A 16,743-nucleotide genomic window follows, 5' to 3' on the forward strand; every position below is an offset into this window, starting at 1 on the left:
GATTCCCGCCGCCTGAGGCCGGCTGCGGGCGGGGCCAGCCCCAGCACCGCCCCGGCAGCGGGAGGGCTCGCCGGGAGGGAGCACTGCGATGGCGCCGCCGCTGCTGCTGCTGCTCCTGCCGCTGCTGTTCGCGGCCGCCGCCGCCTACCTGTGCTGCGGGCGGCGGTACACGGGCAGCGCGGCCGCCGTGCTGCACCGCCGGGGGCCGCGCCAGGCCGGGCCAACGGGCCCGCCCCGGGACATCGTGAGCGCCGGGCAGGGCCGGGCAGGGGGCGCGGGGCGGCGGGGCGGGCGATCACCTCACTTCTCGCCTTCTCTCCGCAGTGGGCTCCGAGGCTGTGCGGCGCCGGGCTGCGCCTCTTCGTCCATGTGGCTAACACGGTGAGTGCGGGCCGGCAGACGGGGCAGTGAAACCCGGGGCTGCGCGGGGAAAACCGGGCGGGGGGTCCGGAGGCAGCGGGGCTCGGCGGGGAGGGTGTGGCTCTCTGCGAGCTCTCGAGTTCTCCCGGCCCCACCGGTGTGATGCCGCGGGCACTGAGAGCGCCGGCCTCTGGCTGAGGGGGTCCTGTGTGTCTTCGAGTGTGGAGACCTTTGGAGCTGACATCAAACTCGAAGTAGAGCTGCCAGCAGCTTTCCTTGGACGTTAAAGGGCTCGGCAGCCTTGTGAGGGGGGTTCCAGCTGGGTGCTAAGGCAGCTGTGCCGCCGGGGCTCCCCTCGGCTGGGCTCTGGCGTGTTCGGGAGCCTGCGGGACTGGGACCCCTCGGTGTCGGGGTGCAGAAGGGACAAAAGCCTGCATCCCCTGCACTGCCCACTTCGCACCTGCTTCTGCTGGAAGCAGCTGGGCCTTATTGCTGCTGTTGCCTGGCCTTTCCTTTTGAGCGCACAAAAGTTTTTTTTCAGCCGTGTCGCCTGTTACAAAGCTTGTTGTCCGGCTGGGCCTGGAGTGAAACAGCTTAATAGGCTGTGTTTATTTGTGAGAATACCTTAGGAGTGGCTTCTGTCAAGATGTAACAACCAGAGTACTTTGTTATCTTTTGCTTTGTGGCGGCTTCTGGTGCATGGCGAAGGGCTTCTTTCCTTTCTGATACCTCCCTTGGAAAGGGGATGTGAGATTCTCAATCTCCTACAGGATTGTGCTGTGTTAGATGTAGATTAGGAGCCGTGTGTTTTCAAAAAGGTGCTGTAATTCTTATGCAATGTGTGAGGTAACATGCTGCTTTGTGGGGCTGGCAGTGTGAGCCTTGCCTCAGACTTGTACTGTATTTGTACATCCCACAACGTGTTTCTGAAGTCCATTGTTAAGGTATTAAGACAGGACAGAACAAGGCTGGTCTCTTTGGGACTGTTGATGCTACTACTCTGGGAGCCAGGGTATTGAAAGACTATTTTGTGCTGTCTGCTACCACAGAGTTTCTAAATTTCTCACACTTTTCCAAGTTGACTCATGTTACTGCGGGAGCTGGTTGAGAGATGGGCAAGGTCCTAATAGTATATAAAATAATAAGCTCTTGCCTTATCCAGTGTTTGCATAATCTGTGGAACATGAAGGAAATAATGGATGGGAGCTATATAGAAGCTTCTTAAAAGTGTTGCAGCTGCAGATGCAGGCTTTCTGTGTGAGTCAGGGAAAGACAAAGGCAGAAGAATCAGAAGAATACTCTTTTTATAATTATATAAATATGAAACATGGGGGAAAAGCATTTCAGGCCATTTTTGTAGTGTAAAATACAAGTGTTTGTGCTGTTTCTTTACTGTATAGCATTGTATGCTCTCTAGGGTGCTCTGAGCCTGCAGCAATCGTGAGCATATTCAGCATTCCTTGTCCAGTGAAAGAAGGTGTTCAGGTCAAAGTTGCTGCAAACCAACATTTTTGCTTGCTTTTTTTCCTAGGCTTTTGGGCAGATCTGCTTACTGCCATTCTTAATGAGGTAAGCGTGGGGACTTTTCTCCTGCTCTGAGTTTCTTTTATTTCTTGTTTTAGGTTTAAGGTACTTGCATTGCACACTGCTTGTAGGTTATCTGAAATTGTATTTATTAAAGAAAAAGCTGCATAATTTGATTGGAGAATAAGATTACTTCACAGATGTTTGCTTGATTATTTTTTTAACTACTCTCATTTGAGTGGGTCTCTCCGAGAAGAAATTAATCATTTTTCACACTCGTGCAGGTGCATAGAAATTGTATTCACTACCTTTTCTTTTTGCCTTTTGTTTGCCTTTATGTCTCTTTGTCTTTGCTCTTTTGTTAAAGGACAATCTTTTTTTCAAAGCTGGTGGCTGTGCAAATATGCTGTTCTTATCACTGATAGGGTTAAAAGAATAGTAGTAGTGGGGAAGTGAGGCCAGACATAAAGTTCAGGGAGTTTGGTAAGTTCTTTTTAATGACGTTCTCTATTTTAGGTCAGCCTTTCTTCTTTCTCTCACATGTGTTTTTGTTCAGAAACTGATTTTAAGTATACATTGCACTAGGAGTACGAGGACACTTGGGTAAGAGGTTCAAGAACCTCTTAGTGTTTTTTTCATGTAGTTTGCCCATCATTTAAAGGGTCATCTGTGCAGATCCCAGGACACTGAAAACTGTGTCCCCCCTGAATCTGACTTGGGATGTGGGCTTTTTGAACAAATCAAACCCAGGCAAGTGTCACTGCTGTTAAACTGCAGATCATTCCTGGATAACTGTGTCAGGGTTTTGATCTCCTTGCTTTGTGTGGTCCAAGCTATGGATTTATGCTGCAATCTCCATTGTATTTGATTGCAAACAAACTATGTTCAAGTAGGTCATGGAAAAGTCTGAAGAGGTGCTTGTTTTAACAGGATTAGTGGTTGAATGTACAGCTTACACTACATTCTTCTTTTATTTTCCTCTCCACTCCTGTCTTGTTTGGTCTGTGAATGAGAGGTCTAATTAAGTGAATCAAGAACTTCCACCATTTCTTTCCCAGCTCGAGTTTACAGAGGCTGGCTTTATATCAAGAGGTAGGAGGCTTTGTTAAACAGGCAGAATACATTTGATGCTGCCTTTAGGAAATATGTGAGAGAGATTAGCTTGTAACTGTTGCAACTCCCTGCTGTGAAAGCAGACTGCTAAGACAAAATGTTCTTGGGTGAAGGTTCCTTCTGAACAGTCTGAAAAATTAGTCATAGTTGAGGTTGAAAACTCCAGCAGCGACTCTCTCTTATTCAGAATGAACAACTTCTCGCTTATGCGTTCCCTTGACATTCACGAAGATCCCACGTTTATCCCGGAGGTTGCTGCGGAGGTTACAGAAGACAAGTCTGAAGCTGAAAGCCCTTCAGATGTTATCAGGCAGCTGACAGATGCAAGGTCAGTATGTGATGTGCAAGAGAGAAGTGGAAGAATACACGTGCTGGCACTGTTATGTTAGTGGGAAGCTGTCATTGTCAGCAATTTAGATTGAATTCTTGTTTCCATGCCCAGCCACTTGACAAAACAAATAGTGCTGTCAGTCATCTTGCCTTTTGTAATTTACAAATCACCAGTAATTACAAGCAATGTGAAAGGGAAAAGTCTGCCTTTTGGGGAGAGACCAAATTCTGCCCTTACCAGGGCTCTGGTTGCACTATCAGAGCAGGTACACTTAGTGTTTGGCTAGTCAGTAAAAACAGATTCCTTTAAGTGACTTTACAGGAGTGCTGTTTCTAGCCTGCAGAGAATCTCAAAGAGAACACCAGGTTTGCTTGGAGGAGGGGAGGAACACATGTTCTAAAGAAAACGATGCACAAGAAATTAGCTTTGTTAGTGATGAGAAATGGCCTGCTGCTTATGTGCTAGAGCCATTGATTTGGTGTTGAAGCAGTTCACTTGTGTGTAATTTTGTGTGAGCTGCAAGGTGCCTTTTCCCACTCCTGCCCTACACACCCAGATGTCCTGTTGACTGTCTCTGGATTGAACTTTTGGCAGAGGTCCTGGGAGTAGATTCACAAGTATATTCCAGCTAGGCTATAAAGTTGTAGTGGTGAGTAGCAAATGTAAATCTGGAATATATTTTGAGCAGTTTAATGGCTACTGTATTCAGTAGGAATATGAAGAAACTAGAACATACTTAGAGTATTTGCAAGCAGCCCCAATGTCTGGGAAATGATTGGCATCCGACTCCAAGGCTTCGGAATGCTGAACACTCGGTTTATTAAAACTATATTATATTACATGACATCTATATTAAAGAGATACATACTATACTATGTCATATTTACTTCTAACTACTACTGAAAAACTCATAACTGTCTCCAGACCAACAGTCCACACAGCTTGGACCTGATAGGCTAATTAACATAAACAATTCCACCAGAATCCAATTACCAAATTCCTTCAGGTAAACAACCTTCCCAACACATTCCACATGTGCAAAATACCAGGCACAGCAAGCAGAGATAAGAATTGTTTTTTCTTTCTCTGAGGTTCCTCACTGTGATTCCCAGGAAATATCCTTGGGAAGTTGTGCCTGCTTGCTCTCTATAAGAGAGCTACAGCTACACATACACCAGGGAAAACTGGTCCCTTATTTCTGTGGCATCCCTAGTGTGCCTGTTGCCTGGCTTGTGTGCAAGGAGTCTGACAGAGTGTGAGCTGCAGTGCAGGGCCTGGCAATCCACATGGTTTGCTGTGAGTGATGCCCAAATCTGCATTGGACAGTGATGCTGAAGTCTACAGGTCTGAACAAATCTGGCTGTAGTAGCTCACAGTTGCACCTTTTAATCCTTCTTTTGCAGGTCTGATTCTGCTAGGAACGGGTTTAGCTTCAAAGGGATCAAAGACTATCTGGAATGCTACCGGTAGGTGAAATTATGGTCTGGAAACGACCTGTCCCACATGTTCCTCTGCTGTGGGCTGCCACTGTTCCACAGGTTCTCAGGCATCTCTTTGTTAGCATTGTCCTTGAGGTGCCATTGTTTATCATCACTTCCTGATGTTCTTTCCCTTTAGTAGAATAACAAAGGAAAGTCAGCTGGGAGAGCTGGCACAACTTTACAAGCCCTGCAAGGATATTTAAATGCCATTTTCTTTGGCTTATTGTCAGTCTTGTCTGAGAGAGATTTCTACATATCTTGTTTTCTCAAACATGAGTGAGAAGTAGATGAAAGTTGATCTGGATTATGCAAGTTGTGCATACTGTGGGTCTCCGATGAATCCCTTGGTTCCCCAGCTCCTTGTGCTTCTCTGAGCATGACACCTGCTTCCACCCAGTAAACGTGTCCAGCTTGGAAAGAGCTGAAAACGCCCCCCTGACTCTGGGGTTCCACGAGCTGTTGGCCGCCTGGTGATCCTAGTTGCCTCTGGGTCGTGTGCCAGAAGTGGAGCCCTTGGAAAAATATTCTTGCACCCCTAGAACTGGTTCCTCAAGGGCCATCTCTGCCTGTAGGCTGTGTCATTGGAGCAAGGACTGACACTGCAGTCTGGTGTTACAGGTGCATCTTGGCCACAAGGCTTTTGTGTGAGCCAGAGATGGTGTGTTTGTGGTGAAACACAGCCTTTGCCAGGAGGGGAGGGAAGGTTTATTAAAGGTGGATTATGACAGTACTGCTGGCAGCCCCTTCTCTGTAATGAGAGGCCTGCATGAAGGGGTATGACCTCTTGGTCTTAGCTCAATATACTGGGAGTTTCATAGCTTCCAAGCTTTCAGGAGCTTGAGAACTCTCAGTATAGCTCTCAGCTGTTTTTCCCTGTTTATCTGTCTGGTGGTTCAGGAACATTTGGGTAACTCTCCTAGCTTTTGCTTCTCCTCTAAGGAGCATTCTGTGTAGGCAAATTCTCCCCTTAAGGAAAAGAATTTCCTGTCTTGATTGTGTCAGCAGTGTTCAGATCACACCACACAGAGATTCTTACCCGATTCTTGCTTAAAGCTGTCACAGCTGCCATCTTGCTGCATGGGAGACAAACCCTGTGAGGGAAGGTCTTGTAACAAACTTCCAAATTCTCCTGTCCTGTAGGAGTGGGAAGCTGACACCAACCCAGGTAGCCAAGAACATCATTGCCATGTTGGAGGACTGTGACAAATCCACGCCACCGCTCAGAGCCATAGTGCAATGGGACCAGGAGCAAATAATGCTGGTAATGACTGCCTCTGGTAGGAAAGGGGCCTCTGCCACCCCAAACATCCATTAGAAGGGCCAATATGCACAGAAAAATAAGTACATTTTTCCTTACTCTCTGTGTAGAGGACTACAAACAAGTTTGTTTTCCTTCCTGTGAAGAGAGGTAGCATCAAAGCAATCTGTTTCCTGCAGGATGACTGTTTATAATAGGACTTCTGTGCTTATGTGGCATCCATTAGTGTAGATGGTTCCAAGTTGTAGTTTCTCACCAGCATATGGTGGAAGAAGGAAACTTTGATAGACTGGCCAAGAATGCCATTTTTTATATCCATTCCAATACTGGTGATGACCTTCAGCTCAGCTAAATATATATATAGCATATGCTTTATGCTTTTTCTCTGTGCAGATGGCTGAGGCCTCCACTACTCGTTACAGGAATAAGTGTACCCTGTCTTGTCTGGATGGCATCCCAGTGTGCCTGAAAGAAGAGTTCAAAGTGGTGAGTTTCCTTGTCTAGCTGCCAGTTCCTGCTGCAGGTGGTTAACCTGGACAACTCACTGTGATAAGGTTTTGAGACCAACTTCTCAGCAGAAGCCTGGGAATATGTTTGTAATGTGGGGTTGTATGTGGGTTTGTAGTGAGTAGGATTAACAAGTTTTGCAAGGTGAAGAGAGATCTTGCATACAGCAGACATGCTCCATATCTTGTACTGATCTCTTTAATCCACAGGGAGTAGAGGGTGGGTGTGGGAAACAGTCTTATGATGAAATGAGAATGTATAAAAGCATCTGTACAGTGGGTGTAACTGTCTGTATTTCTCAGGCACTGATTCTGCTCCACTGGCAAAACATCCCTCTCACCTTAAAATACATGTGCCAGAAATACACAAGTTCCTTTGAAAATTCCTACTGATGACGATTTTTACCTGTGGCCTAATAGCTAACAGTAAATGCTTGTGGCAGTGCCATCAGGCTGTTGTAGGCTCTGCAGAGACCTACCCCTGTGGTGGGAGGCCTGTTTATGTACAGATTCTTCTGTTGCTTCCTCAAAGTAGAGTACTTAGCATATCCTGAAAATAGCCCATCTGTTATTTTGGAATTCAGCTAATCTTGATGCCAGGCTTCAGAGCGTGCAGATCTGAAATGTTGTAGCTCTGTCCATAGACAGATGGAACACAGAGCTGTGTGCCATGGGGCCAAGGTGATCTTCAGCTTCTGAGCATGGCAATTACATTACTACAGGGAGGCAGACTTTGATCATCTACTGTTTCTGCTCTTATGTATCATGGTGTGAAAAGGACTCCTCTGCATAGGAGAAAGACATTGAAGGGTCAAGTCCTGACAGACACCAACACGGGACAAGTTGAAGAGTAGTGCTCCCTAGCCCTTGCTTACCTCCTTGTCCTAATGTCTGGGATCTGTTGTGATATTGAAGTGTGCATGTGGTCCTTTGCCAGGGTTTTAGAATGAATAATTAGGTGTCTTCTTGCTAAGGTACCTTACCATCACCGAGTGGGAACAGTGTATCTTGGGACACAGCCAGAAACAGAAGATGCTACTGTGGCCAAGAAGCTGCGAGAGGCTGGGGCTGTCATTATTGGGGTCTCAAACATGCATGAACTAGGAACTGGAACAACTGGATGCAACCCTAATAGGTACAATCCCTATCTTCTCTCTTTTCCCAGTCTAGAAATACCTATGACTGTCCAGAACTCACAGGGAAGGCTACAAAAATAAGGGGAAGCATGACCGAACCCTGAGGGTATGAAAACCCAGTACTGTACATTTGAGGGTTAGAGTAGCTGTGGAAGCCTGAAGGCTCCTGAAACCAAAGGAAGGAGAAGCTCCAAGTGTTGTCTGCTGAGTGAGGAACTTGTCAGGCCTTACAGGCCTGGAGGTGTGAATGTTTATAGTATGAGTGGTACACAAAAGCTGTGACAGAAAACAAATAAATAGTCATGTAATGCTCAGCCTCAGTGATGGCTGAAGGCCTGGAACATTGAGAGAAAGGTACAGTCATCTCAGGAGAACATAGTGGCTTTACTTCCTAGCTAAAACAGGTTCACTGAATTTGCTTTACTGTGGTGAGTTCTCCAGCTATAGCCAAGCTGAGAGCTCAGCTCCAGAGCAGTGGTGCTCACAGCCTTGATGAGCCTTGTGCAGAGGCAGCTGGGTGGAACAAGGGCTCCCCCTCGGCTGCAGCAGTGTGCCAGCATTTCCAGCATTTCTTCACCGTGGGAGGGCGGCTGGATACCCAGTGGCTTGGCAGGGCTCTGCTGGCTGGGGCTGTGGTCAGGCTGGAGACATGGGGAGCTGCTGCTCGGTGATAAAGGGCAGAGCTGACTTGTTTGTCTGTAAGGGTTGCTGGCCACCAACTGCTCCACCTTTTGGAATTGCATCATGCACTGTGGCAGGCAGTAATGGCATGGTGCCATTGCCAAGAGAAGAGCTGAAGTAGCATCTTTTCTCTTGCTTTGGGCCTCTTTTGGGTGGGCTGCTTATGCTCACAGGAGATTGGACTCTGAGGCAGAAGTCTTTTATGCATCCTGTTTTCTAGAGACAGGCACTTTCTGAGATAAAATGGCGTCTCTTTACCAAGAGATCAGAATTCCTGAGCTGTGTTTCTGGATCTTTTCCTGCCGTATAGTGCACACAGTCCTCCTAAGAAAAGGTTAAACAATCTTTGTCTGCTTCAGGTACCACAAGATCCCTAGGAATCCCTACAATCCTAACCACTTCACAGGTGGGAGCTCCAGTGGGTCAGCAGCAGCTGTAGCAGCAGGTAGGTGGTCCTAAGTGGAGTTGGTGGGAGGAAGGTCCTGAGCCAGAGTACCTCAGGCATTTCGTTTTTATGGGGGGTTTGGGTTTAGCAGCTGGAGGGAACTTGTAGCTAAACAGAGAGCTCTGTGTGCTGTCTTGGATACAGCTGCTGGTAGAATGGACAGGGCAACACGTTGTGTCTCTGATCACAGGCCAATGTGTGGGTTTTTTGTAGGTCTCTGCCCCGTGGCTATTGGCACAGATGGAGGAGGCTCTGTGAGGATTCCTGCTTCGTTCTGTGGTGTGGTGGGGCTGAAAGGTAGAGCCCTTTAATCATGGAGGGGTGTGTGTTTGTCTTGTTTTCTGTTCCAGATAGAATTCCACAAACAAGTCAGACACTTATTAATTCCTGCGGAGTAAAATTTGACCAGAGAAACTCTGAAATATAACACCCTGAGAGTCATGAGGGTTAGCATGGCAGCATGGAAGTATTCTCTACTCTCTGTTGAACACGTGTTCAAAAAACCTAACTTACTTACATCAAATACTAAAGAAAATATGCATGCTGCTTTTCCTTTCTACCCTTTCCTTTCTGCCTTTAATCTGAGACCAGATACTCAGCCATTACTCTCTTTCTGTCCTTCACATGTGGTCAGCTTGACGAATCTTGATTCATCTGAGGAAGATGATGATGATAACAAAATGCAAGTGGTCAGAAAGGTGATATGAGTACTTGCAGAATACAGCTGGTGTTAGGCATGAAGTCTCACCAGTGAAGTGGGTGAGACCTCCCATGGGGTGCTGTCTTCTGCTGTTGATAATCCTGCTCCTGCCTCCCCATCCTCCACACCAGAAATGCTGCTTCTGCATATTTAAATACAACTATTCCAAAATGTCCCTGCACATATTTCCCCTCAACTAAATAATTTCTATGGGGGGAAACCAGTTTCACTACTCACATGTTTCACTGATGAGACAGATTGGGGTCAGCAGAACAGGGTACTGAAGGATGAGAGACTGGGCTCTGAAACAGCAGACATAAAAGTGACTGGCAGGGGTTTGCTGTTTATCCTGGGTGCACCAGAGCCATGTAGGTGGCTCTTCCCAGTGACTGCTGATACCCAGCTAAGTCCCATTTCTTGTTCTCCAGGTACATTTGGGCGCATCAGTTGTCATGGCAGCTTGCCACTCTCCTACTCCACAGTCAGCGTAGGTAAGAGAACTTGTGCACCACTTCAGGGACCTTGCTGTGTGCTGCTCTCTCTCACAGGGGAGGCAATCTCTGCCTAGAACAGGCTTGGGGAGGAAGGTACTATTTACCTCTTGTCACTTTTTTATTTATAACTGGTCTCTTTTACAGGCCCTATCTGTACATCAGTGGCAGATGCAGCCATTGTTTACAGTATCCTTGCTGAGCCAGATCTGCTCTATCCATATGGTAGGTGAGCCCTCTCCCTCCCTGAGCCCAGATGCTCTCTCTTCCTAGAGGCATCTTAGAATAAAAGGAGGAACTCTTCTTTGTTCCCTGCAGGACTAAAACAGCCCAAAGCAACCCTATCTGATATGTGTGCTCCTGACCTGAAAGGCTTAAAACTGGGAGTGGACTGGACGTTTTTTAAGGTGCCTGGTTTATCTCTTATCTTTCTGCTGCTTTGCAAAATAAGATTTTAAAGGACCCCAGTGCATTCATTGTTCTCTTTCCTGTCATAATTAAAGCTTCTCATATTTAGTCCTGTAACTGGAAGATAATACAGCCTGTGTGAAAACATCAACATGGAGATACTTTTTCCTAAGGCAGAGTTTTGAGTAAGAGTCTGTTGGAGGCATGGGGAAAGGTCATGACTACTGCTTATTCTATTGGAAGCAATGCTCCTGAACTGATAACAAAAGGCAGTTAGTTTAAAATCAAATGAGGAAAAGGAGTGTATCCACTCGGTGACAGTGCTATAGCTGCTGAATGTTATTTCATTATTCCAGTGTAGAAATGGGGCTTGCAAGCTAGTGCTGCTTGAAAATTGTAATACAGCCCCACAAATGTACTCAGGATTTCTTCCTGAAGGTAAAAAAAGACTCTTACTGGCTCTGGCACGGTGCAGACAAGGAATATTCTCTGCTCTGGAAAAAGTGACCTTTCCTTTTTATTAGGGGTGTGACCTGCAAGCTGTTCTCTTGCAGCATGTGACCTAAGTCCTGTAGGACTGTGTTTCACTGCTGTTAGGGACAGGAACAAGGAAAGCACCATGAGGACTGAAGTCCTGGTGAGTGTGCTCACCAAGATGAGCAGTTATTAAAGTTCTTTTCTCTTATTCTTTAGGCATGTGATGCTGAAGTCCTGTCTGCCTGTGAGAAAGGTAAAGAGGGAAAGTCTGTAAGTCTTTTATTGTGCCAGATCCTATGGTGTCACTTTGTGCTCCTCTTGTGTATGCACTAAATAGCTCTTGCCTGAAGTCCTTAAAGGCAGTTGCTTAAAGGAGTCTGCTGGATGAACAGCAGTAACTTTGTATTGGGGAAGCCCCCCTGACTGCTGAGGGTTAAAAAGCTCAGCAGTTGTAGGCTTGTCAGATTACAATAGAAGAATGCAGTCCAGTGTGCTCAGCCTCTGTGTGTATAAAGACAGATCTGTGCTTGGTAATACTTACTCTGCAAGCTTTAATGGTAAAAGACTTTTAAGGAAAGGCCTTGTTTCACAACATAATGCTCAGTAGTAATAGAGTACTGGGTCTTTGTGATATATCCAGTCCTCTGGTATTTCCTTGAAATCTGCCAAGTGGTGCCTCTAGGGTGCCTTTGTCAGAGTTTAGACTAAGCAAAATTGACCCTGGTGAGTACTTGGGGGTGGAGGAGAAAGCCTCTACAATGCCTGGTATAGTAGTTGCATTGGAGCTGAGTATTCAGGCTTTGTCTGGATTTTCTTCACCCTCCTTATTTCCACAAACACAGTCCTACATTTATAGAGTTTTCTTAGGAGAGATGGATCCATAAGCAAGCTTGGGTATTTATGAAGAAGCTGAGGTCACAGAAAGGAGAGGATTCTTTTCAGACTGCAAAAGATTCACTTTTCCCAAAGTCTTGGTGTTCAGCCTTGTTAAAGTGCATCGAGATTTAGTGGCTCTGTATCATTTACCTGGTCACCTGAGTATTCCCTGATTCCTTTACCATTATGGTTCAGAAGAGGCTTTGAATGGGATCTCGTAATGCTAAATAATCACTTCATGCTGATAAAACACTGGTCATGTGAAGTGCTCAGGGAAACATTGTCAGTCCTTCTACTCTTTGGCTTAACTGGGAGGCTAGAGGGGTGAGGTGACTTTGCCTGCAATAGAGCAGGTAAGTTAGGAACCTGTCTGCAGCCCCTGCCCTATTGGAATACTGAGATGTACTTAGGTTGAAAGCATTTCCCTGGGGGAAGCAGCTGCAGCTGTGCATGCCACACAGTGCACTGAAAATGCTTGCCCTGCAATGGCATATGGGGTCTCTCACTCTGCAGGGGTTAGGGATTTGCAGCCTTTCTGTGAAGTCTGGAGAACTCAGGGATGCTGTCTGTGCTTTACCTGTCCTGTACACAGCGGTGAAGCACCTGCAGAGTTTGGGAGCCAGTGTGGTTGAAGTCTCTCTTCCAGAGATGGAGGAAGCCCGAGTGGCACATGTGATCTGCATTCTCAGTGAGATGAGGGACTTCCTGCAACCTGACTTCAATAAACATTTCCATGAAATGGTAAGTAGCAGCAGCTTGGAGCAGTAGTTGTTCTGACTGATACAGATCAAATATCATGTCAATGAGAAACCTGACGTGCTCCTGCTTCTTCTATGACAAACTATCTGTTGGATGGCTACTGGTATAGAAGAGCAGACTGGGAAGAGAACTCCTGGGCTGTCACAGTTCAGTTTCCTGCAAGCAGAGCCTTGATCAGTTTTTTTCTATTTCAGAATTTGGAAACTCGGGCTAGCCTGGCTTTGGCTTGCCAGTTCACAGCTCTGGATTATATTAAGGTAAGGTGAAGGCTGAAGGGAGGCACTTAGTGAAACTGTAAAGGTGGGGTAGGGGCTTCTCTTAGCCTCCCCACACGCATGGGAAGATGTCACCCGGCTTTATCTGTCCTCTGCTGTGAAAGCATGCTGGATAGTAGGGCACCACAGAGGACATGCCACCTGTCTTGTACCCTGATTCCAAATTGTGGGAATGGTGTCTTCTTTTGCAAAGGCAGAGATGCTGATGGGCAGAGTCTGCTAGCATCAAACATGAAACTTCTGAGCCAAGAGGGCCCATCAGACAGTATTCTCTCTGCTTGCAGGCAAATCGACAGAGAACTCGGAGCATGAGATTTTTGCAAGAGATCTTCAACACTGTGAACTGTATCCTTACACCAGGTATTGGCACTCTTGGCTACAGAGACAGTCCTCAACAGCTGTGTGGCTTTTAAGAGCAGTCACTTCATTAACTTCCCCTCCTCAATTTTGAGAGTATGACTTTTGTGCACTTTGCTGTGACTTGCATCCTTAGAGGATAATGCAGCCTGATTAGAGAGACCACTGTGTATTTCTAGACTTAGTGGTTATATCCATGGCACTGCATCAGGTTGCCCAGAGAGCATGCAGGATCTTCATCCCTGGGAATATTCAAAAGCTATTTGGACATGGTCATGGGCACCCTGCACTTGCTGACCATTCCTGAGCCAGAAGGTTAGACAAGATGACTTCCTGAAGTCCCTTTCAAGTTCAGTCATTTTGTGATTCCTCCACAGCTGTTCCTTGCACTGCTCCAAGAATTTATGAATCTGACCTCTTGACTGGAAGCAGCGATATGACCTCTACAGTCCGGTGCATGAGGTAAGGAGAATGCTACTTGCACTACAGAAACAAATGTTTGGGAACAGCTGGCAAAGAACTTCAGACTGTGAGGTGGGAGAGATTAATCATAGCTGCCTCTACCAAAAAAGGATGAATTTGCTGCTGTCCCCAGGAATATTGATGACAGCTTTTTCCCTCTAGGTTCATGCAGCTTGGTAACTTCACTGGGATTCCAGGCCTTGTGGTCCCCATTGGATATTCTACTGCTGGGCTCCCGATTAGCCTCCAGGTGAGTATTTGCTCTTTGTGAATGCTGGGGCACAAAATCCCCAGCTGGCTTTGTCCTGAAGCATCACAGCCAGGTCTCTGCTGTTCCACACAGCTAACTTGAGGAGCTAGCAGTTACTGGAAGTAAAAGCTTTAATTTGAGGGTGATTTGCCTCACTCCTAAATGGCAGAGGTCTCTGCATATCTTTGAGAAAGATTTCTCTGTCTCCCTGTCTACTTGCATCAATACCCAGTATTCATCGCTACCCTTTCCTCTCTTATGTCTCATTTCTGTAACTTCTTTTAAATTCTTTCCCCTTGAAACAGGTCTCATGTAAAGGAAAGATCTATGTCTTGCAATTGAAAGTCACACAGCTGCCTTTATCCCAAATACAGTGATGCCATACTTACTGGGGTAAAAGGAGAAAACATCTTTTGAGGATGTTGAGGTGCGGGGAAATTGTTTCCAAGGCTTTCAAGAGCATCTGTATGATGCTACTTTTTTTCATTTATCCTTCTCCTTCTGCCTCTCATCTTCTCCCAGGTCATGGCAAAATGGTGGGATGAAGCTGTTCTTCTGAGGATTGGCCTAAAGCTAGAGCAGTTCCGTGACCAGACCAAAAAACCATCCATTTATTATGACATCCTGGCGTGATGAAGCAACCAAGATGGGGAGCAAGTCTGGTTTTTTCCTAGTCTGACCTGACCATTAGAGTGAACTTGTTTTCAGTGATCATCAGAATAAGACATAGTAGCAGGCCCATCTGAGGAATGGGGACAAACCACTGATCTAATCAGGCAACTGAGGCTGAGCAGACATAATTTCTGCTCCCTGCTTGGTGGATGGTCCAGATTATACTAGGGAGACTAACTGTGCTAGCTAGTTGGGGTTTTGCCAACAGGGGAGGCTGCAACTATCTTCTACAATTTCTTCCCATGCAGGAGTCCTGTGTATGGGTGGAAGGCAGTTGCATCTGCAGGACTGCATGCAGGCAGTTCATACTACTGTACATGGCAAGGTAGAACCTTAACCTTCTCATGGTACTCCTCTTCCAGTACAGAACAAAAGTACTGTTTCTGAAGGGGAAAGGCAGCAAACACTGCCTGGCGCCTTGGAATGAGGAGGATCTTAACCCACCTGCACTTAGGCAGTGTTTGTTTTGGCCCTGTACTCAGGCACTGGGTACAAAAACCCAGCAAACCATAAAGCCTGTAGGTAATGAGGTGCTGCCAACAGTGCAAGGTCAGCCCAACGGCTGCACAGTGTCTGGGTGTGCTCACTGCCCCAGAGTCCTGCCTCTCTTAAAGCCTGGCATGCAAGGGAAGGAAAAGCCACACCATGAACCCTCCCTGACTCCATCCCAAAGCCCTGGTGCAGTGTTTTGGCTTTTTTTTTTCACATCTCCATTTCCCAAGCTAAGCCTTGAAGAGCCTCTTTTCTCCTGCTGGTTGCTTATATATAAGCCTACTATCAAATGGAAGAAACCACTGGATAATGCTATGAAATACTGTTCAAGGGGTGCTGAGCCAGCTATTAGAAACAGGTGGAATTTCTAGGAAATGCTACTGAGTACTGAGCTACTGCAAAATTGAAGCTGGATGCAAGAAAGGTGTTGCACAAAGAGCAAAAGAGCATATGCAGCAAAGAGCCTGCTCTAGATAAGAAGCCAATCTTCTCTTATCTTTAAATTACTTCCTAAAGTCATCAAGGTAGACATGGATTACTACATACAGTATGACAAGGCTGTAAGCCACCATGTTGTTTTATTGAAAGGCTCCAAACTGTAAATTTCCTAGTACCTTTGTCCTGCCAGCAACATTAGGGCCATGTGAAAAGAGAGGCTTAGGAGTAACTAAACCTAAGCATTTGTGTTCATTTTGGGGTGAATGCTCAGAAGCATCTCCTGTTGTCTACTTTATCAGGCATCCTGGGATTGTGATCAGGCTGCTGGAGCAGCTGTCCTACTAACAGCAGAGATCACTGAATTGTTATGTAGCTTGGAAGGAAAGAAGAAACAGAAAGTAGTTGCAGTTTCTCCCAAGCTCAGTACTGTTTTGGGATTTCTTTTTCCCATACCTACATATTCCTTAACCAGAGCTAGCACTTTACTAATGGCTGAAGTTGTCAGATGGCATCTGAATCCAAGAACATTGCATTGCAGTCCCCTGCTTAAGTACCTGAGTTAAAACATCAACTCGCACCATCAGCTATCACCAGCATGCACAGTTAATTGTGTGGCTGATAATACTTTTTATCTTGAATGGGATACTGCCACAACTGGTTTTTCACTGCAGTCTAGTATAGCTCAGCTTTAAGAAGAACAGTCTCAAAGCAAGGTATTTCCTGCTGAAATGTACTGCTTAGCAATAAGGGAGTTGGTAAGAGTTTCACAAGAATAAGTTTCAGCTAGGAACGTTTCTGCTTGAAGGAAATAACTGAATATTTCCTAATACAATGGTATTACTCAAGGAATTAAGAGATGAGTGTCTAAAATATTATGATCCTGCTAGATAAACCTATTTATTTCAAATCCCTTCCTAAATGCCACACTACCCTAAAATTCTAATTTCAATATTTAGTTCATTCTGTGGGCATGGTGAGGGAGCTCAGGTTGCTAGGAGGAGAAAGGCTGAAGTAAACAGTTAGTTTTTAAAAATACCTGCATCCTCCTAACAGTGGGAAGAAGAAAGAACTGAGTTTTTACTGGCTGACAGTAACACTGCTTCCTCCCTTTGCCTAAACATATTTCATCAATGCACATTTCCAGTGCAAGAATTTCCTAGTACTGAGGTCACTAAAATAAACTTTACTCATCCTGGTGAAAGGCCCCTGTGTTTCCTTTTTCCCCCTGCCTGTTTTTCCAAACTCTATAGC

General features: G+C 45.9%; 1 protein-coding gene across 1 annotated transcript; it reads left to right on the forward strand.

Moving 5' to 3' along the window:
- Positions 1–88: 88 nt before the first annotated feature.
- On the forward strand, positions 89–16,693 carry LOC118701285 (uncharacterized). Its single transcript, XM_036405948.2, has 20 exons — positions 89–244; positions 325–381; positions 1,892–1,929; positions 3,185–3,325; positions 4,732–4,794; positions 5,950–6,070; positions 6,461–6,553; positions 7,548–7,708; positions 8,750–8,835; positions 9,049–9,132; positions 9,964–10,026; positions 10,174–10,251; positions 10,345–10,433; positions 11,128–11,164; positions 12,380–12,528; positions 12,741–12,803; positions 13,106–13,181; positions 13,556–13,640; positions 13,803–13,890; positions 14,413–16,693. Exons 1-20 carry the CDS (start codon positions 89–91, stop codon positions 14,521–14,523), a joined length of 1,839 nt encoding a protein of 612 aa, XP_036261841.1. The 3' UTR covers positions 14,524–16,693.
- The last annotated feature ends 50 nt before the right edge of the window (positions 16,694–16,743 follow it).

This window comes from Molothrus ater, chromosome 2 (genome assembly GCF_012460135.2).
Source record: "Molothrus ater isolate BHLD 08-10-18 breed brown headed cowbird chromosome 2, BPBGC_Mater_1.1, whole genome shotgun sequence".
NCBI classification, from domain to species: domain Eukaryota; kingdom Metazoa; phylum Chordata; class Aves; order Passeriformes; family Icteridae; genus Molothrus; species Molothrus ater.

Excerpts from the sequence above, each read along its gene's own strand:
- LOC118701285 (XM_036405948.2), top strand. The coding sequence starts at position 89 with ATGGCGCCGCCGCTGCTGCTGCTGCTCCTGCCGCTGCTGTTCGCGGCC. Across the intron at positions 4,795-5,949 it reads GACTATCTGGAATGCTACCG|GAGTGGGAAGCTGACACCAA; the intron begins GTAGGTGAAATT and ends CCTGTCCTGTAG. Across the intron at positions 13,891-14,412 it reads GGCTCCCGATTAGCCTCCAG|GTCATGGCAAAATGGTGGGA; the intron begins GTGAGTATTTGC and ends ATCTTCTCCCAG.